Source organism: Bradysia coprophila (genome assembly GCF_014529535.1).
Source record: "Bradysia coprophila strain Holo2 chromosome IV unlocalized genomic scaffold, BU_Bcop_v1 contig_5, whole genome shotgun sequence".
Taxonomy (NCBI): Eukaryota; Metazoa; Arthropoda; class Insecta; order Diptera; family Sciaridae; genus Bradysia; species Bradysia coprophila.
The window spans coordinates 6,237,309-6,260,155 of NW_023503374.1; the positions used below are offsets into that span (position 1 = coordinate 6,237,309).

General features: G+C 33.8%; 2 protein-coding genes across 4 annotated transcripts in view; one reads left to right on the plus strand and one right to left on the minus strand.

Annotated features, from left to right (window-relative positions):
* Positions 1 to 2,274: 2,274 nt before the first annotated feature.
* Positions 2,275 to 5,546, minus strand: LOC119071947 (CD63 antigen-like). 2 transcript variants are annotated; one of them, XR_005086751.1, is made up of 6 exons: positions 5,369 to 5,546; positions 5,111 to 5,305; positions 4,879 to 5,049; positions 4,343 to 4,675; positions 3,813 to 3,995; positions 2,275 to 2,367 (listed from the first exon to the last, which is right to left on the minus strand). XR_005086751.1 is itself a non-coding variant. In XM_037177072.1 (5 exons), exons 1-5 carry the CDS (start codon positions 5,414 to 5,416, stop codon positions 3,945 to 3,947), a joined length of 798 nt encoding a protein of 265 aa, XP_037032967.1. In that variant the 5' UTR covers positions 5,417 to 5,546; the 3' UTR covers positions 3,671 to 3,944. The 2 variants fall into 2 exon arrangements, 1 of the variants encoding a protein (XP_037032967.1); XM_037177072.1 differs by lacking the exon at positions 2,275 to 2,367 and having other exon boundaries at positions 3,671 to 3,995.
* Positions 5,547 to 10,027: 4,481 nt separating this feature from the next.
* Positions 10,028 to 22,847, plus strand: part of LOC119071898 (beta-1-syntrophin) — an 89,787-nt gene continuing 76,967 nt past the window's right edge. For both annotated transcript variants that reach the window (XM_037177000.1, XM_037177001.1), the window contains exon 1: positions 10,028 to 10,451. The gene's annotated coding sequence lies outside the window, so the exon portion shown is untranslated. The remainder of the gene's footprint in view (positions 10,452 to 22,847) is intronic.

Below are 22,847 nucleotides of genomic sequence, written 5' to 3' on the forward strand. Positions count from 1 at the left end.
ATACTACACTACATCCACTTTTCTTTTTTACTTAAAACATTTTCAGTTCTATACAATGCACTGATCTACGAGTACAGTTATACAGCTTCGAGTTAGTCCAACCGTGATAAAGAATCCAACCCAGATCTTTCTTCTCACTCTTATCATCTTCTTTCTTTCGTTGAATTCAGTTTTCGCTCTCATACTACTATCAGTTACTCTTCGTTTCAAAGCTGTTGAAAATGTGTAAGTGCAATTATCCGATTGCAACTGGAGGAACCCTTTGTTTTTAACTGAATTAAATCCAAGAAATTTGTCTTCTGTAAAAAAAATGCGGGATGGGAGGTTTTTTTCAAAAAATTATCATTTTGACTTGGTAGAAAAATTTGAATGCGTGCGAATAGTCAATTCCAATGTTAAATGGCTATTCGCACGCGCGTCCGAATAGTCAAATCCAATGTGAAATGGCTATTCGCACGCGCGTGCGAATAGTCACAGCGTATATTATATCGATGGTTAAAACTAATGAAGTGGAAGATTTTACATCTAGTGTTTTGATATTTCAAACAATAGAAGTAATAGATATCTACTGATTAGGTACACTGACAAAAAAGTTTCGAAAAACTCAGCTGTTGCAGGTAACTTTGTCTCCAGGTCATCTACAATATCTACCACAGCTGTAGCGCCCCATATAAAAAATACAGCTGCGGCAGATAATGTAGATTACCTGTGACAGGTGAGTTTTTCGAAACTATTTTGTCAGTGTGACGTTTGCCGTTTGTAATAGTAGATTACAGGAGAGCCTATGTAAATGAGTAATACATGTGTGCGATGTTTGCGGCGTGTGAGCCGAAGGCGAACCGCCTAATTTCGCACACATGTATTACTCATTCACATAGGCTCTTCTGTACTGTTCTTTAATGTGTAGGCATCCTGTGCGTTGTATTTACATTGTCTAAGATGAAAACTACGAAACAATTTAGCATAAAACAGCATTTCGGAACCTTTCCACTTCTAACCATTTTGAACTAAAATTTCATTTTCATTTAGTAGGCATCGGTTGTGCACGCCATTTCGGCTATAGGTTTGTTCCAAGGTCATATGAATTGTCAAATTTCATCCATATAACCATAACCTCAATAATATCTCTGTGTAAATCGCGTAGGCGACGTTACTCGATTTGTATGAAATATCACGTAAGCGACGTTGCTGTGGATGAAATTGTCGTTTTTCGGGTTGTCAAAGTTCGTGTTTACAGTTACTTGGAACAAACCTATATTTAGTTGACTTCTTTGTTGTTGTCATTCTCAGTTTCAGAGCAAAATTTTTAATTTTGTTGTTTTAAACTATAAATTCAGTGTGATTTTAGTGTTTTCTTAATGTTATCGATGGCGGCAGGTGTACCAAAAAAAAGTTCTGCCTGTGTAGATTCTAATTTATATCGTGGTTTGTGTGAAGTGAAAACATAAACAAAATCATCGAAAAATTTCCGACCAGCGCATGTAAATGATCGCGCATAGCATGTAAATCATCGAAAAACCTAACATGTAAGTTTCGTTTACATTTTCATCGCAGACAATGTAAATACAACGTACAGGATGCCTACACATTAAAAGTATAAATGTTGAAAGCAAAGCACTTTTAGCAGTAGTGTTACTATAAATAGGGTACTGACAGTGTGACAGTGTGAAGTATAAATAACTTATTTTCAATTGATGTAAATTATTATTCTGTAGAACAAAAGTGTAAACAGAATATCTGAAAAATGTCTGCTTGATTTTATATCTCACTTTGAAAACTGTAATTTCATATTACATATATTTAAATATCCAGATCCAATCTAATTCAATCTAATTGGATTCTTTTTAAAATCTTTAATAAGTGGGATTGGCATCGGGATGGCTAGATTTTTTTTTCAATAATTTCTGTAAAAAAAATTAAATATTTTTTTCAATGGTTTTCATTGTAAATCTTCTTTTTATTGAAATATGAAACTTTTTTCTCAAAATCGCACACGGTCTATTATAAATCACTGTAAAAACCCATTTAAATACAAAATAGTACTCTATTCGGGGGTCATCGACTATGATCACTTTCACTTGAAGTGCGTTGTTGAAAGCCGACCTTTTCTTTTAATAAGAATGTCGTGTCAAGTCCAAAAGTTAAGAACTTAACAAATTCGCATTTTCACGTACCACTCATAGAAAGAAATTCAACGCTCTGTCATAACCATATTTGTCGCAGCATTCGGTTATAAACTTCGCCTGGCTGGAGAGAATATAATTTATTTAACGATTTTCCTATGGCAAGAGTTTGGATATTATTTATTGCTCAAACACTGTTATGGGTTGCCAAGATATATTCGGAAAACTAGAATGGCGAACACATCTAAAATCATTACAGAGAAGTGCTGCATTAATGAAATGATAAAAGTTAATATCAGTTAATACAAAAGGCATCGTGCAGCGTTGATGATACGAAACGAAAGCAATAAAGCATCCCATTTTTACCAGTTTATGCACCATGTGGCCAGACATGATCCGATAAATAATACAATCAAATATATATCTAAGCGGAACACTCAAGATGTCGTATTTTACTTGAAGGAAAATGGTTTAATATCATATCCACACACACATACCTCTACGCATCCTAACCCAAACAAAACTTTGGGTTTTAGAAACATAATTATGATGATGACATTTCCCCATAAATTATTTGTGTTATTACTCTTAGCATTCCTAAATCAAAATTATATCAACAGACAAATATATCCCTTAAATTCGTCCACAAACGTGTTAACAACCCAAATAAGACAATTATGGTGTATTACCTTCTGTAATGGCGTATGGCTTTTACTTAGCAGAGCTATTATAATATATATTGCGGTTGGGCTTCAATCATGTCATGTTGAATGTAATATCATAGCAGCTCACTAGCAGAGACACAAAAGAAAATCTTGTCAAATAGGGGTCTGAAAACTGCTGATTTTTGTACGAAGCATTCAAAGTGAGCATTTTCAACAGATTGTAATCTATTACTTCATTGGTATTAACCGAAAATTTTGCCATGAAAAAGTCTTTTCGTAATAAGAAGCTAATAGTTGATTTTGGTCGGCACTATCGATGAAAATCCTATATTAGTCAAATTAAGGTTTGCTTCCCTCTTAGAGAAGGATATGAATGTACTCAGCTCATCAGATCACATTTCAATGACGTCCAGCTTTGCTTTATTTATCCTATCCTAATAAAGATCATTCTCTGTCATAGTAACTATATCAACTTTTCGTCTCATTTTTCTCGTCACGAATACTTATTTGTTTGCCGATGGGAGAAAATGGTAAATTCCAACAAGAGCGAAGTTTACAACCAGAGCGAAGCGAGTGCTGCAAATCGCTCGATATTTGTATGATTTGTCGTTGTCCTGACGTAGATAGAAGTTCTTGTTCGTCAATTATTTAGTCCCGTTCAGTCGTTAAGTATGTTGCATTAATGAAATAGTGAAATAATGAAAAATTCTGACACATACAAACAAATATATTTAATAAATGGATGAGTACACTTAATTAGACTGTATGTCTGAAGAGGAATTTATTTGAATAGCTTTTCTCCAGTAGGTATAATGGTTGATGAAAATACCTATAGTTAGAACAAGCATGTCAATTTTATCATGAAAATTGAAAGTACTTGGATACAGTTCGATTGCTAATAATCTACATACGCTAAGTCAACGATAACAATAAATAGAGAAAAAAAAACTGAATAAACTTCCTGAACGCACATATTATTAGCTGTCTCGAATTGTTGTTTTTTGCAATGATGAATAATCCATACCTTATCTTATCGTAACGTATTGTCTTCAAACGCAGCAATTTTCATGTAAATTTACGACGACGTGACGTACTATTATGTGTTTGTATTTATGATGTGGAAATTCCAATTTAAAAAAACCATCCTCAGTATCAGTTACACTGAGAGTGTTTTGCCAAAAATGTAAGCAGCCAATATTCCGAAAATCTGCAGAATAAATGTTATGCCGTTTTGAGCCTTGCATTTTCTTCTTTCTAATTTGATTTGAAAGTGAACAATATGAATGGATAGAGTCAAAGAAAAATGGCTAAAATTCAGCAGAGGTTGCATTGGATTTGGAAAGCTAATGTACCTGGTGTCAATCAGGTTTCATACACAACAATCAAAAATTTTCAATTTCCTTTCATACACAATAACAAAGAAGAATTTCTTAGCTCATTCTATCAAGGAATGTCGTACTGTTCGTCTTTCATCGGAAATTAACAACAATCCATGTTCATCGAACACTTTTCAAATATAGTTCAATCAATGTTAAACCGAAATGCGTCTTTTACCTGCAGAACTGATGATATCATTGCCACTGTTTTAGCCATGAAGACGACACGTGCAATTTCCCGATACAAAACTTTAAAACAACCACGACTGTAGTAGTTTTTACATTTTTTGACGCTTGTACAACATGATATTGGGGGGGTTGGCGGAGAAGGTTTTTTCAATGAACGTTCAGCCATGGCCGAGGAATCGTCTTCGATGTTCGAGAAAGATTCTTCCAGTAGTTCATAGTGCTCTGATGGCTCCGTTGTTATATCTCGTTTCGTTGTACGTTTGGTTGTCTGTTTACCGTACGACTGCCAATCAGATGGGCCATTATATCCACAACAGCTATTCTATAGCAATTAGTATACTGATTTTATTAAAATCCGATTGGACTCAGACTCCGTTCATGGTTCTGTTTGCCTCAAACTATTGACAGTATTGCAAAGTGAGCTAAGATTCTTACAAAACTTTCTACAGTGAAAATCGAAGAGCACCGTCACAATCACAAACAATTAGCCCACATTACACTTGCCCGTCGAAATCATAAAATCACCTCCATTTGAATAGAGTCCATTATTGAGGCGTACTCTACGTTGTATCCATATTGAACCATAAGATTTTGAATGGAATGGGAAACAATGTAATCCAATTGTCCGTTTAATTTATTGGAGGTTGTAGCGGTTACAATTTGCAAGATCAGAGTGAGCGAAAGAATGGTTGTGTACTTGAAAGAAAATTCGTCAGCTTAGTATTCGAATGACCTAGACAACCGAAATTCTTGTTACCAAATTCATCATAAACGCACTCTCTTTCAACGCTGACCACATTCCAAAGACTCCGAGAGCCAACAAAACGAATCCACTGGCGATCCAGGTTATGTTTAAGCCACCAATATCATTGCCTTTCGTTAGAACAAAATAAAAATCTCCCAAAATGAACCTAAGTGATGTGGAACTGCTTATCATCGTTACTGACAAAACCTAGTTGCGTTGAATAAGAACAACGATCAGCGAAAATCTTTACATTTCCAGGTGAATGCTCACTAATAAACATAAGTTGAGTATGATCACAAAAAACTTTGACACTTTCATGTTTGCAGCGCTTAAATTAACTTAAAAACCAAAAGAAAAAAATGCAACTTCAGTCACAAATTGTCGAAATCTAATTGAATAATATGGCCATACATATTGCTAAGCTCCTGATTAATCGTAACATATTGGATTCGTTTTGTTTTGGGATTTTTTTACAAATTGATAATACCAAATCTAATCGTTATCGCAGTTAATTTTGTAGAGCGACCGTAGATTAGCATGTGAACAATTAGTTATTACCAATGTCAATTATGTTGGAGAAACGTGACGATTTCCGGAAAATTAATAGGCCGTCAACGCATTCACTTGAAATGTGCCGAATCCTGACATTTTGCTAAACCCTAAATGTTAGCCCTTCCACGTGAGGGCGGTAAGGCTTGTCACTATTATCAAAAACAAAAATAAATGTTTGTTCTGCAAGGGCTGAACGTTTCAGATAGTAAGACGATATGGCATAGGTTTCAATTTCAAAATGTGAACTGATACTAAGGTGCATGCGGGCTTCGGTTCGGTCTAACATAGTTCATGGCTGCGTCATTAAGAGATATTTTTTTTAGAAAATCAGTTGTATATTTTGAACTTCCCTGACGGCTAGTTTGTTTGAATTATTTCGTTTTGTTTGTGCAGGATAGTTCAGTTGATATTAGGTTTCAGGTAAAATTCAGGTTTATCTGACCTGTTCCGAGCCTTACTTAGCCTGTCACGGACGGCAAGCATATTAATAGTTTTAATATTCAAACTATTACTTCATTTAATCGAAGATTTTCCAAGAATAAATTTCAGAAATCTTTTACTTCATTTGTTTTGAACATGCTTTTTGCTATATAAGACCGAGTTAGTCAGCGCTCGTCGTTCATTCTTACTACTGTCGTTGCCGATAACAGATGATAGGTTGACGACGAATTTGTTTCTAGATCACACTTTTTAACTTGACTTAGACAAAACATCTGGTCCTCCTCTGGCGTTTACTCTTTATTTCCGACTTGTTGATTCCTGTCGTCAATCTGTACCGTTAAAACTATAACAGGCCAGACACTGAGAATAGATTGGCATGGGTGTTTACAATATAAGTACAGTACATGTACCCTTAATATGGTTATTTGTAATTTTTGAAACACAGGTCGTAAAATTAACCCGAAAAATCTACATCATTAGAAAAGTCGGAATATTATACTGATGTCATAACAACACCATGTGTGCTATTCAGGAATTCCACGGTTAGTTAACGAATTGGAATTCGATTTCAGATGAGGCAATATTCATTAATTTTGTCCAACGATTCTTTATATTGGAAGTCTTTTCTTTATGCTTGAAAATTAGATGGCATAGCGTCACTGAATGATTCCACCATAGAGTTTCTTTCGAATCATTTTTGAGCTCGTGAAAGAATAGGTTTATTTTTGTGGTATTTTTCATCAACTGTGCAGTATACTAGGCCTAATTAGTCAATGTTAATGGTCAGCTATCAACAGTGACATTAAAAAATATGCCTGAAGGCATTTTCGAACTGAGCCATCCCCATTCCCATTTTTATTTATATTTATACACCATGTAATACAGCACGTATCCATCATACCATAATTACCAGGGCTTAAAGTTTCATCACCCCGTACCAACCTAGAACATTATTTTTATGTTTTATCATCCGACCGAAAAGAGATGCGTTTATATCATTTTATTACAGAGCATAGCTGCCTCATCGTAGCTTGTCTTTTGTGTATTATATTCTCTTAACACCGTTCATCTGGTTCTTATGATTATAAAAAAGAAATAAATTTTTTACGAGGGCTACATAAACAAATGAAACTTATTATTTGCATGAAAATATGATTTTTTACGGTTTTTTTTCTCTCCTCCTCGTTCGTTCACTTATTTTCATTTTGTACGGTCGTTGAATTTCCGTTTGATAATTTATTTTAAAACGTCTTTTTATGCTCTTATGTATATCATAATCTAATCTGAGATGTAATCGCAAAAACTTCGCTGAAAAGCATTATACCAGGTATACGCTGTACGGTAGAAAAAAAGAGCGCGTGCTAATATACAAAATGGGTTAATGCTATCAAGAGAATAATCTTTCACAGACGGCAACCATATCGCTTTTACTTTTGACAACGCAGTCGATAACAGATTTTAGCATTAGCCGGAATCTCTCGATAATGCCATTAAAATTTGAGAATTAGATCAATGGATATTGTATACAATATACATTCTTACTGTTAGTATGCTTTGCATGATTTTGATTTCCCTAGGGTCAAAAATGGCTTATTACATCAACATCAGAGAGAGTTGTTTTTGGGACATCACATTAAAAAACTCAGGATGAAAATGAAAAGTGACGTTTCCGTGTGAAGCTTGATCCTCGGCTGCGCCTCTGAAAACAAAACTTGACACAAGAATTGGACTATTTTACCCTTTGCTACGTAAACTATTATGCGATTACGTCGTAAAATGTTGACTTTTTTATGCATCATTTTAATGGTGCCAAAAAGGATTTCCACAAAAAGTTACGCACTATTACTGTAGACCTAAGAGATCAGACCAATTTCGGTTCTGAAAGTTTTGCACAGACCCTATATAGGTATGAATTCATCACACTGGGAGAAGGTGGATGAAATTCTCTTCTCTTCTTTTGAATCTGCTAAGTTTTAGCAGAGACAACCCTTACTTCATGGATATGCTCTATACGGGTCTGGTTTACATTGGCTAAGAAAAATTACGTTAAATATCAAACTAAGAAGCTAGTAAGAAGGTTTATTAAATTTCGTTAAACGTTCCGGGCAGTCACAATGGTAACCCCAAACATTTTCTTCCCAACCCTATTTTCACATTGCTCATATACACACCTACGACATACACACCGCTAACATGCCATCCTTATAAATATTATTTCCTTATAAAAAATGTTCATTTGACGACTACTCAACAACAAATAGAAATAATTCACTTTTCTCTTCCAAACATAAAAGCTAATTTTTCTCTTTACACATTCCTTGCGGTACAATGTGTAAATTAATATAAACAATTTTGTAATTCCCAACGAATATATACTCTACTAATCCCAACACCTCATTCACAAAAACACCAAACTATTTGCTTCATCATAAATTTTCCTAATATATTTTCATCTTTTTGAGCAACTTCTATCGTAAACTATATACGACTAGCTACCGTCTCCTTATAGCATTACCAGCGGAAAGGTCTTATTTATATAAATGGCAAAAAAAAGGAACGAAGGAAAAAAATACACAACAGAAAACACATCACGCAAGAGATTCTGTATCAACAAGAGAAACTTCTAACACATTCCATATATTTCATGCATGTGTACATGAAAGCACTGAAATAAGGTTTTTCTTCAAGAAAAACATCAACTAGCTTTACTCCCAAAACCAATGAACCCATCCACCTACTTCTTAACTCCAACCATTGTTCGAATGTTTTTTTATCAATGAAACGGTGTGTAGGATGGTAGGGTAGTATAGTATATGTTTATACTACGACAGAAAACCCCTGGTAACTATGACAACCCTACCAAATAAAAATATCAACGCTCGCACATCACACAGTCAGAGTTTTCGAGAGATATATCAAATTCAATTCCAGTCCATACTATAGCATGTTGCTCGATTTCGGCATGTCTATGAACGTTTTCCTCTAAACGAAAATTCATTGAGCGAAAACCGGATTCTTACATAATTTCTGTATGAAAACTATGAACGAACATATTACAGAATATACGGCACGACATGGATTCGGTTACACATTTTATGATCCTACACATCCACCGACATTGTGTATGTTAAGTGGAACGAAATATCTTTTATAATATTCAGCCGCCGCGATGCTCTATAGTGCTCATTCAATGTATATACAGCGATAACACAACGCTGACATAGGTATGTACTACGTTCATATACTCATTGAATTTGCACGCAAATGTTTTACTACATTGCGTTTTACTGCATTGCTTTAGAAAGAATTTCTGAATTCGCTGGATGAGACTACTATTCGTATAGGCATAAAACACACAATATAAGAGTTGTGTATATAAATGGTAGTGTATGAAACACACCATCAAACATTTTTTTTGCATAAACAAGACTCACTCAAAATGTCCTTATAGTAAGATTGAACCCGAGGTTTGTATATCATGAGTAAAGGGTAAACACGATAGCTTTCAGTTAATGCACTGCCTGTTGTACAATATTCTCCGTATATACTCTCTTAATGTTATGGGTAAGGATTGTTCTGTAAATCTCTCAAAGACAGGACCGTAACTAGATCCTGAGCATTTGGAGTTGCTGACTTAAGGGTTAACGTAAAAGGGAAATGCATTATCGTTCGCTAAACTGAAAAAACATTCATTATGGTTAGACGTGTTGATTGCTTTTTATATCACAGTCCCGCATCACAGCCTGATATTAATGTCCATTTTACTGATGATTTCATTCCAGTTGCGTGTCTGCTCAAAACGTTGATACGAACAAAATTTTCCCTTCGAAAGTTCATTCTCTTCGAGAGCTTTTCATGGTTACCAAAAAGCATTGGGGAATATGTTCACATAAAATTCAAATCCCTTTCGAAGCTACCCCAGTCGTAATCGGCGAGGGTTTCAATTCGGTCGCACAACAGTATTGTGTTTATCACCCAAAAAATTATATGTCTATGAATTCCTGTATGATAGAGAAATTTGATATGTTTTTATAAGCTCAGTGAAAAAGTGTAGTGACATGAACAACACTATCGTCGCATTGAAAAAGGATTATGTGATTGGTTGAACCATTGTTTCACAATAGAAAAATCTAAAACCAAAAGGTTGTGTGAATTGAAAATTGTGAACTTAGTGCGAACGAAAATGATGTGTCAAAATTAAATGTAAAAAAGAATCATTCGTCGTTTAGAAATCGATGAAACTTTTTGGGTAAATAATATGTGACTGTGCAAGATTACTGAACACCGACGATATTCCATTTGATTCATTAATAGGTGTGGTGCCCTTTGGCACATTTTCCAACAGTCTAACCTTAAAAAAGTAAATTGTTTTCTTTTCTGTTCCAAAATAATTTGTTGACTCCTTAGGCAAGCAAATATTCAAGGTTATGGTGCGCATGAATACACTTTTTTTTATCGTCATATTATATTTATACATACACGTCTCGAACAGCAGGGTTGGAATGTTGCATTTTTGTTTGAGAACTTTAATGAGATGGAAATTTAATGTAGATATATACACAGATGGTCGTTACAGAGTGTTTTATTTTAGTTTTATATGATGCGCGAAATGCATTAAATATTAAAATCTTGCTCGTTCAATTGCGATGGGATAAGCTTTTTATGATATTCAAATTTCTTTCACATCGTTCGTTTACGGGCACACACATTCACTGCATAGATTTTCATTAGAATGACAAATTTGCAATGCAGGGAAATATTTCACTGTAAGCTTGTTGGGAAGATTGAGATGTTAGATTTTTTTGTTTCTTTAAACAGACGATAGATATGAAGACCGTTTGCTCTTGTGGTATTTATCGCACATTCCTAACAAAAAATAAATTTAATTCAGATGAATCTAGTTTAGGAGCAAATAATTGAAAATAAAGCAGAACCATTGAGACGGGCCAATGGAATTTTTGTAAAGTTTAGGAAAATCGAAGACAACATTCATCATTTGTTGTTTAAATATACCGACTTCATTCCCACAATGGTAGGAGACACCCTTGAGATGGTGTTGAGGAATTTCGCGCCGTGTCATTCACAATAGTTCACAAAATGACATTTTGTCAATTCCTAGCGAAATTCCTAGCAGCCCTTGATCTTGATATATCAAGTGAAATGATATATTCAGCCTTTCACAGACTATACGAAACCTCCCTTGGCCTGTAGAGGCGCCACATTTTTTTCCGTACTTCAGACTGCGATCAATTTTCTAGTGAAATAACGTCACTCTGGTATAATATCGATGAAATCGTATTGCATTTCTAGCACATTTTGTCAATGTCACTGATCTATTTATTTGTGAAGCAACTTCATGTCTGTGACATTTCATAGATATTTACCATATTGAAGTTTTGTCACCTTAAAATAGAGCGCAAAGAATGAAGTTCTGAAAAAAATTGTGGCGCCTCTGCAGGCCAACCGAACTTTCCTATGACATGGCGGTGAATTTGGTACACAAAAGGTAGAGCAATTACATTAGTGATTTTATGACGAAATGTAATAGAATTATATAAAAATCTTTTATATTTGAGCTTTAGTTTGCAAACAGTATTTCCCTAAATTATTACAAGCATGGAATTTTGAAAACCGACACATTTTCTGTTCATGTGTTTTACTTGAGTTTCTGATTTCTCCATATAAAAATACATGCAAAATTCACAAAAAACCAGTAAACCACGAAACAGAAAATTTTTCGGCTTTCAAAATTCCGTGAGTGTATGACAGTAATCGAATCTACTACTTCATTTGCTGAAATTCTGATTGTTTGAAAATCTTTTACTTCATTTGTTTCAGCATTTTACATTGTTCTATAAAGCTCTTTGGCGATAACAAGTGATGTGTCCGTTCGTTAAAGGGGATATGATTCAATGCTGTTTCGGGTTTCGCTTTTTAAAAAAATGAGATGAGGCTCTGACATGGGCCTATTTTTAAGAAAATGTACCCTTTAAATATTATCTCACAAATATTTTCTTAATTATATTCAACCAATAAAATAAACAGAAATCCAGGTATTTCTTCAAAAGAAACGTCTTGTGCTGTCACTGTTACAATAACATTATATTACATCAAAAAATATTAATAATTTAATGACAAATCTTGCACGTGCTGGGTAATTTATTTTTCTTTTTCTTCAAACGCTGTTTTTGCCTCTTTACATGTCTCTCCCTGCTTTTCAATGATTAAATTCAAATGAACTTTTTCTCAGTCATGTGGCTCGATATGCTTCAGAAAATAATTTTTCCCCACATTTCGAGGGTGTGTGCGATGGTAAAAAGCTGTTTTAGGTTTTTGTGTTACGTTGGAAGTATTTGTATAATTATCCATAGCACCGTATTTGTAAACAATGTACTTTAATGGGATTTCCCTTCTGGCCACAGCCAGTATTTTCTATTTGAATATTAGTTGTGTATTAGAAAAATGTTTGAAATGAATTTTGATGAATTTGAATGATTGAACATATTCACTTGATTTATTTAAGTTACGCAGATAAACTTAATTAAGCCTGTTAAATTCACAACGGAATTTACATTTTCTTCGCTTAGATCTACACCCCTCACGGTGGGGTTGAACAAAATTTAAATAGAGTCGTGACACCACCTCTGATTTTTTTTAATATTCTTATTGAGGGACTCGAGTAAACAAATTTTGTAAAATCTATTCTCGGCGTTTATTAGAGCATGGAATGCTCTACCAATATCGCCATTCAAAGAGTTTCAAACTTTCATCGTCTTGAACATATCACCATTCAAAGATGTCGAATTTTCGACTTTAGCTGGCTGTAGCTACGTGGTCAAGTTGTCAAGGGGAGCCATTTCAATACGAATTAGCTTAGAATTAGTCCATCTATCCGTTGCGATAACAATCTGTATTCAAATTGACTCGTCGGTCCCGCACGGAAATGAGTGCCGGTTCTCCGAAACGGCTGGAAAATTTTTCGAACTGAATGTGGTTCCTTATAGTACTCGAGTCCCTCAATAAGAATATTAAAAAAAATCAGAGGTGGTGTCGCGACTCTATTTAAATTTTGTTCAACCCCACCGTGCCCTGACATAATATTCAATGTACTGAAAGTACGCGTGATATGCTGGATATACAAAACATACCGAGAATGAAATTTACCATTTAGCTTGATCATCCTCTTGTCCAGCACAACATGTAGATTTCTGTAAATAATATTTACATTGTGCGAAGAATCTTACAGATGTAATCTAGGGGATGTACACAAATTTCCAGCTCCCTCATGCAAAAAAGGTCAAAATTTTGTTAGAACCGTCGCATGTACTCATCCCTAAAAGCATTGTCATATGTGGACTTACCGCTATACTGGTGAACCACAAGTGCTCAAGTTCTACTGTTTTGTACTGTTTTCTTGTAAATTTTTTAAACGAATGAAGTAAAAGATTTTTTTTGAATGTGTTCAAAATACTTAGGTACAATTATATTTTTGATATGCATTGAGTTTATTTGTTTTTAATTTAGGCCCTATCGCTTTACTCCTTTCAACTCCTGCTAAAAATTACATGAAGAATTTTGACTTCAATGACTTTCGTATACTACGTATAGTATGCCTGCAAACGTGCATAAGGTTAACATAACAAACAAACAAATAAGTCGAACGTTGGTGAAACTTGATTCGTGCCATAATGTTCGCTGATACGTGTCTATGAACGTATTATATAAGATCTATTCAACTAAATTCTACTTCAAAAAATAAGTTTGTCAAACATTCTCGAATTACGACGAAATAGCAAATCCTTTTTCGCATGCAAGATGAATAACAGCATAAATATCTTACGTAAAGCAAACGTTCTACTTGAGAATTGCCCTGGGAACATTTTTGTTGAACAGAGAAAAGTTTTATTTCTGTGATTTTATACAAACAACATGCATTTACGATGGAAAAACAAGAAAAGTGAGAATTTATGGAAGAAAACTGTTTCAAATTTATAAGACATTTTCACTCATATTTCTTGATAAACTTTTGAAGTTATTAAGAACTAATAAAAGAATATAATGTGACTGAAGTCACTAGTGAAGACATTCTTATGTTAAATTTAATTAGATGTTTCTATGTAGAGACGTTACTTTTTTGAAAGGAAAAATCGCAAAACTTTGATAGTAGTTCTACAAACTTATTTCAATCAACAGTAGTGAGTTTTATGACCACAGCACAGTACTTATCGCCTTTCACTGATAACAGAATGTTCACTCTAGAACTTAGTATACCCATACGTGAGATAGAAGAGACACCCTTAAGAGTGTCAATATACTTTTAGTTTAGTCTGATTAAAACTTGGATGCACTTACTTAAACAAACACAAACTTCTGATAGGTATACATAGGTTTAGTGCTGAACCTTTCACAGATGGTTTCCATATGATCATTGTTTTTCTCGGATCTTTCACTTCGATATATCTAAGTATAACAGACGAGGGGTGACGCACTTCCATTTAATCCATTTAATCCATTTAATCCATTTAATCCATTTAATCCATTTAATCCATTAAATCCATTTAATCCATTTAATCCAAAAAAAAAATTTTAGTTTTACCGAAATAATTAGGCTACCCACCTGAAAAATTTGTAAAGTAATTGCGAAAAATAGATTTGCACGATCACCAGCTCGTTTAAGTACTCGTGAGGTAAAGGATTTTTTTTTTGTTAAAAATGGTATTAAATTTATTTAATCCATTTAATCCACTTAATCCACTTTACACCAAAAACTCCTAAAAGTGGATTTTTTTCGCTTTTTAACATTGTAGTATGAGTTGTAGTACGTGGTTCGATCAAAATCAACAATTTTTAAGACTTTTACAGTATTTTGTAAAATGAAGTTTTTTCGTATTTAATCCATTTAATCCAATTTTTATTCCATTTAATCCATTAAATCCATTTAATCCATTTAATCCATTAAATCCATTTAATACCATTTAATCCATTTAATCCATTTAATCTAGAAGTGAGTTACCCCTCGATAACAGAACGATAGAAAATCTACTACTTCATTCTCTTCAACGTGCATTGTATAACGCTTGATTAAGAGGCACCGGCACTTAGCTAAAATTGTAGCCTACATTTGCGTGTTTCGTATTTCATTTTTGTTAATATCTTTTCATCAGAATCCTTTTTGAAAAATGTACGACCGCAATTCCGACCACGAATCTGTTAGCTTTAGATAAAAATTAGTTTTGGTTGTAGTCGTTTGATCAGCTCTGAGAAAAGTGAGCAGTTTAATGAAATTTTCATAAACTGCTCATTGTTCTCAGAGCTGGTCAAATTGTTACAACCAAATCTATTTTCTGTTGAAAGCTAACACATTCGTGGTCGGAATTGCGGTCGTACATTTTTGAAAAAGGATTCTGATGGAAAGATATCATCAAAAGTAAACTAAAATCCTGTATTTAAAAATCGCCCTAATGTATGCTTTTCGGCAAAGTACCGGTGCCTCTTAATCAATTCTTAAGATGCACCGTTAAAGCGTTTTTTAAATATATTAAATATACTAGATTTTATTTTACTTCTGATAATATCTTTTCACCAGAATCCTTTTTCAAAAATGTACGACCGCAATTCCAACCACGAATGAGGTAGCTTTATATAAAAATTAGTTTTGGTTGTAGCAACGACTAGACTAGACTAGACTAGCAACGAGAAAAACGACTACAACCAAAACTAATTTTTATTTAAAGCTAACACATTCGCGGTCGTACATTTTTCGAAAACGATTCTGATGAAAAGATATCATCAAAAATGTAATACGAGGCACAAATATAGGCTACAATTTTAGCTAAGTACTGGTGCCTCTTAACGCCTAATTGTGTCGTCTCTGTCCAAACGGCAAGTGTAATGCAATATAATCATCTGCTACTTCTTTTGTTTCAAGCATTTGTTTGAAACCAGATCTTTTCCTTCATTTGTTTGATAAATTTTGCTTTAAAAGGAGATAGTAACGAACGCGTACTGTTTATTTTATCGTCATCGTCGATTACAGATGGCTATTCCATTCCCAATTTTTAATTTCTTCGACAACACTATATACTGAGTTCACACCTGAAAAATGGATGCAGGAGAAATTCCGCTTCAAAATCCGTGCGGTGCGATATTCATCAGTGCCTTGCTGATCCTATATTCAAATATCATATATGTCGCATGTCGCATATACGATTATATCACATAAGCACTGTGCATACCTTCAGGCTACGTCAATTTAAACAAAAAAATGTTTTAAAAAAAATTTAGACTTGACTAATTAGCTTCGTTATCCTTAAACTCCCGTTAGAAAATATTGCCAGAAACCATTTCCTGTAGCATTAAAAAAAATATTTATTACCAGCAATCGAATCATAACTGAAATTCAAACATTTCTCAAATAAAACGGAATTTTTATTGCCCTGCAGAAATTTGAATTTGTGGTATAAGTTTCAGTTTAGGTTTAGCCATATAACATACGGCTGTAATGGCATGTCGACAAATATGATTGGGCGCTAACATGCAATCGAAATTATATGTTTATTAAGAAATAAAAATAAAAATGTGAGCAGTTCTCTCTCTCCTCGACAAACTAGCTGGTGCACAAAACTTTGTTATGGTAATGCATAACGGGGAACATTTCACATAAAAGTTATTAGCGGTTGGGAAACTGTAATAGTAATAATTGTTCATACAATTAATTTCAAAGTTGTATGTGTTATTTCAGACAGCACCTTTTGCATTCCATTGCACATAATGTACACACGCTTTCACAATGCATCAGCTTGCTGGTTGGAACATTGTGTGCTACATTAACATACCCATCTAAGTGCTGTTTCTTGTTCAATAACTGTTCTACAATTAAATGTGAGGGAAAATTTATGTTTTGATTCGTAATAGTACGAAGCTTTCATCGAATGTCATGATATAGCGAATGCATTGTCAGCGTTAACATATTTCTACATTATATATACTCTTCCACATGGAGACGGGAACAAAGTTATCTCTTTTATATCTTCAGTCTTTTGTGAAAATAAGTTTGTGCACTGCACATTTCTGTTAACTTTTCGTGCTGAATAAATTATTTTATTATCTGTTCAACTATTCCAGGGTTGGTGGTGGTGTCTAAAAATATGCAAAATGTATGGGTAATGAACACTCGCCAAAATTGCGGCAATAATTTCTCTTCAATATTTCCCTTTAATTTTATTGGACAGTAGTAACGATTTATTCTAATGAACATGGGATTTTCGTCGACGGCACTATTGAACAATGATAAGAGTATACCATAGAGACCGAACCATAAACGTTATAGTTAAAAGTGAACATTGGATCTCAGTGATTTGGATCATTGTTTGCATAACTTCTAACCTTCCATTAAATCCTGATGATGTAACGATACAGGAACAAAACGTCGAAAGACTAAGGACTAAGGACTAAGGAAATCGTTTTTCATTTTGGATCGAAAAATTGAGGAATTTACTGCAATAATTTACATTGCACGATCAAGCTATAGCAGTGCCTATATTCGCGAAAATATTTTCACGAATTTTCTCAAATTTTCGCGATTTTCTCAAATTTTTACAAAAAACTTTTTGGAAAAAACCACGAAAATTTGAGAAAATTCGTGAAAATATTTTCGCGAATATAGGCACTGAGCTACAGTAACATCTACAGCTTATGTGGATTTACTAATAACCGCATAGCCGTAATTCAAAATAGCATTAGTCCTAGATTAATGAATAGATGTATGGCCGAGCTCTTTTTCACAGGAATCTAACGAAAAGGACAGTCACGTAAAACTACATCGGAATTAAGTTAAAATCCAATGTACCACTTCAATCGTTAATTGAATATTATTGCCAGTAAAACAATTAGAAAGGAAAAAATTGAATTAAGAAAATTATACGTCTGCCAATTAATACGCCCATAATGCCGCAAAGGAACGGAACAGTAATCCCTTTACGGAAAGAAAATGTGTAAAGTTTTAATTTATTTACCTGTCTCTGTCTACCTCCACTAAATATATTATTAAAAGTCTTTCAAAACGAAAGCAGTGTTTCCTATATTTATACCCAAAAAAAAATCTAAATAATTAGAACGAAACTTAGCCATTCATTAAATAAAAAGCGGTATAAAAAGAAGAGTTTTAATGATCATTCACAGCGCACACCCCACCCACGCACAAATTATTTCGGAACCATAAAAATTCACCCCAATAGCCAAAGAACGTTATACAGAATTTTTTTTGGGTTATAACCAGACAACCAGATAATGCGATGCTAGCAGAATTTAGTTAATACATAATAGAGTTTATTATTGGAGTGTTAAAAATAATGGTAAATAATATTGTATAATGGAAAGTAATGGAATTTGCAAGGCTCATTTGGTGATGATCCATAAATTTTATTCGGGTTAAGTTATACCGACTACGAGCGTATGCTTTTAAGTGTTGCAGAAGGGATTATTGATACTACATTGTTATTTAAAGAACAGTATTTTTCTCAGCTAGTCATCCAAAGACCCCATTTGTGAAGGCTGAAATAGTTGTTTATGCAACAGGCTGCGAAATGGGTTGTTTTTGTCACTAGATGTTATGTTACATTACCAAACGAGCGAAGCGAGTTCTGTTAATAAATTTAGTGATTTTTTTAACCTGTTACTGACGGCAAGCATATGACCAGTAATATTATCGGGTCTATTACTTCCATCGATCAAAGTATTTTTAATCTGTTGATTTCAAATCTTGTACTTCAATTTTTTTTAAACATTCATTTTACTATATAAAGGACCATGTTACCCAGAGCTTTTCATTATTTTTTTCGTCGTTATCTATAACAGATGTTTTATTTGATGTAAAATTGTGCCTCATTTTGGAGACGCCAGTAGGGTTTATAACCCGTTGGTGATCAAATAAATAAATAAATATTTTCGTGTAGTTAATTTTCGTCACTAGTAATTAAATGCTCTTACTTTTTGTCGCTAGTGGTGAAATGTAGTTACATTTCGTCACTAATGATTGAAAGTGAAATCACAAGTGAACCAGTGAAAAAATACCCTTCATACGTAACACAAATGAGGCATGAGAAAGTTCACTTTTATCAGCGCTGTTGTAAACAACGTTTTATGCCACAGCGGCATCTAAAGTTTGCAAAAGCATGAAGCTGAGTGGCACAATAGTTTTTTTTATACAACCGAGTGATAAATGCTTTTTTAGGCACTAGATGTGTAGATTGTCACTCGAGGCCGAAGGCACATCGTGTGCTTAAAAAAACATCTATCATCGAGTTGTAGGTATACAACGTTTTTCGCAATAAAAGCAATGGAAAGTCCTACATTTCGTCACTTGTTGCGAAAATAACTATTTCTCAACTTAGTAACGAAAAGCGGAGTTTTCGTTGGTATTTTTGAGAAAAACTCTGTATACATCCTAAAGCCTCGAGTGACAATCTGCACATCTTGTGACTAAAAAATCTTTTAGCATTTGGTGACTTGATTTTTGACGAAATCTCCATCAGTGGACGTCTCAGTTTACTCAACAATCATTGGGTAGCTACAACCGATGAAGTTTGAAAAACCACCCGTCGAGATATTTAAGCTGTCGACAGGCGATCCAAATAAAGTTTAAAATTTATACAACACATGGTGACGTCTATTGTCTAACAACCATTTTATTTATGCCCTTCTTCGATTGAGTAATAAATCAGGACCAATATTGTGTTGGTTAATAAAAGAATGAATCGGTGGATAAAAGGTTAAGGTAGCTAAAAATAGTACGAAATTTACGTCACTCAAAGATATAAATATCAACAGAACCGAGCTCATTATGCAACCATATTCCATTTCGACGAAAAATAAATATAACAAAAAATGTATTGTGCCTACAATTATGAAGTTTGCACAGCAAATCATTCCCTTAATTGGAATTTTAATTGCACTGTTTGACTTCTAAATATAAATTCAAATAAATTGATAAGCAATTGTCATATTTCAGCGAAATGTTGTTAATTTGTACTTGTATACATAGCAGTGACTTTCTGACAAGCTTCCCCGCAATTCTCATAATTTAAATATAAAAATGATTTGTTCGAAATACAGTAAGGGTAGGTACGTTTACCATTTAGGAGGAGAAAACAATGGAAATCGCTCCATTCACGTTTTTCACGTTTCTTCTGTTTCTCTTGTATGGAAAGAGAGTGTATATATAGCGTTTGCGTACACATCATCAACACCACCACCACAAAGGTTACGAGTTAATTGATAATTCATATATGGAGTGAAATTTGCATATCGCTTTTTACAGGAACGGAAAGCACGCTACGAACAAATAAAATGTGGTGAAATGAACCGTGCTTTCGGTATTTATCATAAGACACAGGTCACATCAAGGAGAATTTAACTAATTGTCGCAGTTTTCTTTTTATTATTCAATTTAATTTAACATTACCTACATTTTGATTAAAATGTTGTGGCGTAAATGCCTTTTTTTGTTGCTGGTCGTAGACAATTATGGGGCCATGAAATCAAAATAAATTAAAGCGTGCGATTTCATTTTTAATTTATTTGCTTAGCTAGTGAAATATGGTCACGTTTTGTAGCGCCACAGTCAGTGGTTGGGAGTTTTATAAATTGTGTGCACACAGTTAGCATACGTATAGGATCACATACCATATCACTATAGATGTTGCGGGAGAAAATGGTAAAATATGGCGAATGTTGTATTCAAATTTATATTTAATTTTTTTTTTTGAGCAACAATCCTCGCAATACAATCATAATTCATGGGCTTTATGTTTTGGCGGAGCTTAGAATTTATTTGAAATAATTTAAGGACAATATTTTAGGATTATTGGTGGGACTTATCAGATTTTGTGTGTATGTTAAACAGAAAATGGTTTCATTTTAATTCAAAAATACGGGGAAAGTAACCTTAACAGAATAAAGCTAATTAGAGATATATTTAATGTAAATTACGTGATTATTTATTTAATCTCGAGATCCGAAACTTATATATTTACATGGAACATGGAACAGTAATTTAAATAGCATAATAGCGTTACAAATTTTTCGTTTGTATTATTATTATTTTTTCATCATTATTATTGCCGGTATGACCCAGTTCGCTGAGATATTTCACCAGAAAATTAGTAATTTAATATTCTAAATAAATATTCTACTTTTTGACGCAATTCCATGTTCAAGGACCCTAATGTGATTTGCATAGTCAACTAATGAAACCTGTGTAATATGTGTGTCTCTCGAAAGAAATGTCCAAATGAATAAGAAAAATATTTGAAAAAAAATGTTTGATTAAAATCACGACAGAGTAAAGTTAACCAAGCAGGAGCGCTGATCTGACTAGGGACCTGAATAATCTAGTAGCCTTATATTTGTTGCGAATAAAATTTTTCAATTTATGTCAGTGTTCATTTGAGTTCATTTTCAAACAGTGTATTAGGTCCCTTTTTAAAGGATTTTAAAGGTGAAGAGACTAATAACCTTTTACGGTTAGCAGGCATATCCACGTTATTACTAATTACTATTGAATCTACTACTTCTTTCGATCGAAGTATTTCCACAGATTCTGATATAATCTGTCGTTTTATTAGTTTTGACATACATTTTACTAATAAAGGCCGCAATAGCCAAAGTAAATCGACCTTATATTTGTTGTCGATAGCAGATGTGCGTCTGTAAATTTAATTTGATGAATATATTCTAAGAAACATTACATGCAACGTGTTGTTTGAAGCAATAACTTGTGAAAAGTGGGCTTTTGAATGCCAACTTTAATCCAAATTTTTTCACCTAATCTTTTATCACTAGTGATTATAAACTAGTGCCGAAATATCATTCATGAAAAAACCAATAGATTGCTCACCTTCAACCTTAACGTTAAGAAATCTGATATATTTGTCAAAATATTTTTTCGAAATATTTAGGATTGGTGACAAACTTCCGATCTTAAGAACAAATTTCTTCAGACATCTTCAATTACGACGATCACAAAACCAGCAATATGCTGCGGCTATTATGTGACCTTATATATATTATGGTAACGGTTTCTACCACTGGACTGTTTTGATCTCTGAGATGATAATCATGGCCCAACGTTAGTGAAGGGCCGTGACGCAAGTCCGTTCACACTGAAAAATTTGACAAATTTTTTTTTCCCGTATGTCTGAGGAACATATATACACAACTTTTTTGACTTTTCCCACCCCGGTCCTACTACCCCCAAATTATTTTATTCGTAATATAGGCGTGCATACGAGTTCAACGAGCTATCACACGCCTCATAAGGTTAAGATTTGGCCGAGATATTAAATTTCAAAACTTGAAAATTTGTATGAAGAAATTGATTTCCATACATTTTGAAATAGATGAATTTTACCAACCTTTGTCATTTTGTCACTTTGTTACAACGAAACTTTTGAATTTACCGGTGGATTTGGCTGAAATTTTCAGGGTATGTCAAGAACGTAATTCTAAGAAACCAATTTGAAGGAATTTTCATAAAAGCTTATAATTTCGGAGCTATGAGCGTTTGAAGCTATTGAACTATAGGACCCATAACTCAGAAAATATGGCAGATAGAAAGTTCGTAAAAAAAAAAATTATAGAGTTTCAAATTTCAGTCGACACGTGTTTCAGTGTTTTCACCAAAAATCTACCACTTAGGAGCTATGAGCGTTTTAAGTGCGAGCTATGTCAGCCATAACTCGGAAAATATGGAAGATAG

Bases quoted from the DNA above. Each gene is read 5' to 3' on its own strand.
- LOC119071947 (XM_037177072.1), bottom strand. From the start codon at position 5,416: ATGAAAGTGTCAAAGTTTTTTGTGATCATACTCAACTTATGTTTATTA. The intron at 4,676-4,878 runs GTGATTTTATGA...TAATTGCTATAG, and splicing joins TGGACTCTATTCAAATGGAG to AATAGCTGTTGTGGATATAA. The intron at 3,996-4,342 runs GTAAAAGACGCA...TTTATTCTGCAG, and splicing joins TGATATCATCAGTTCTGCAG to ATTTTCGGAATATTGGCTGC.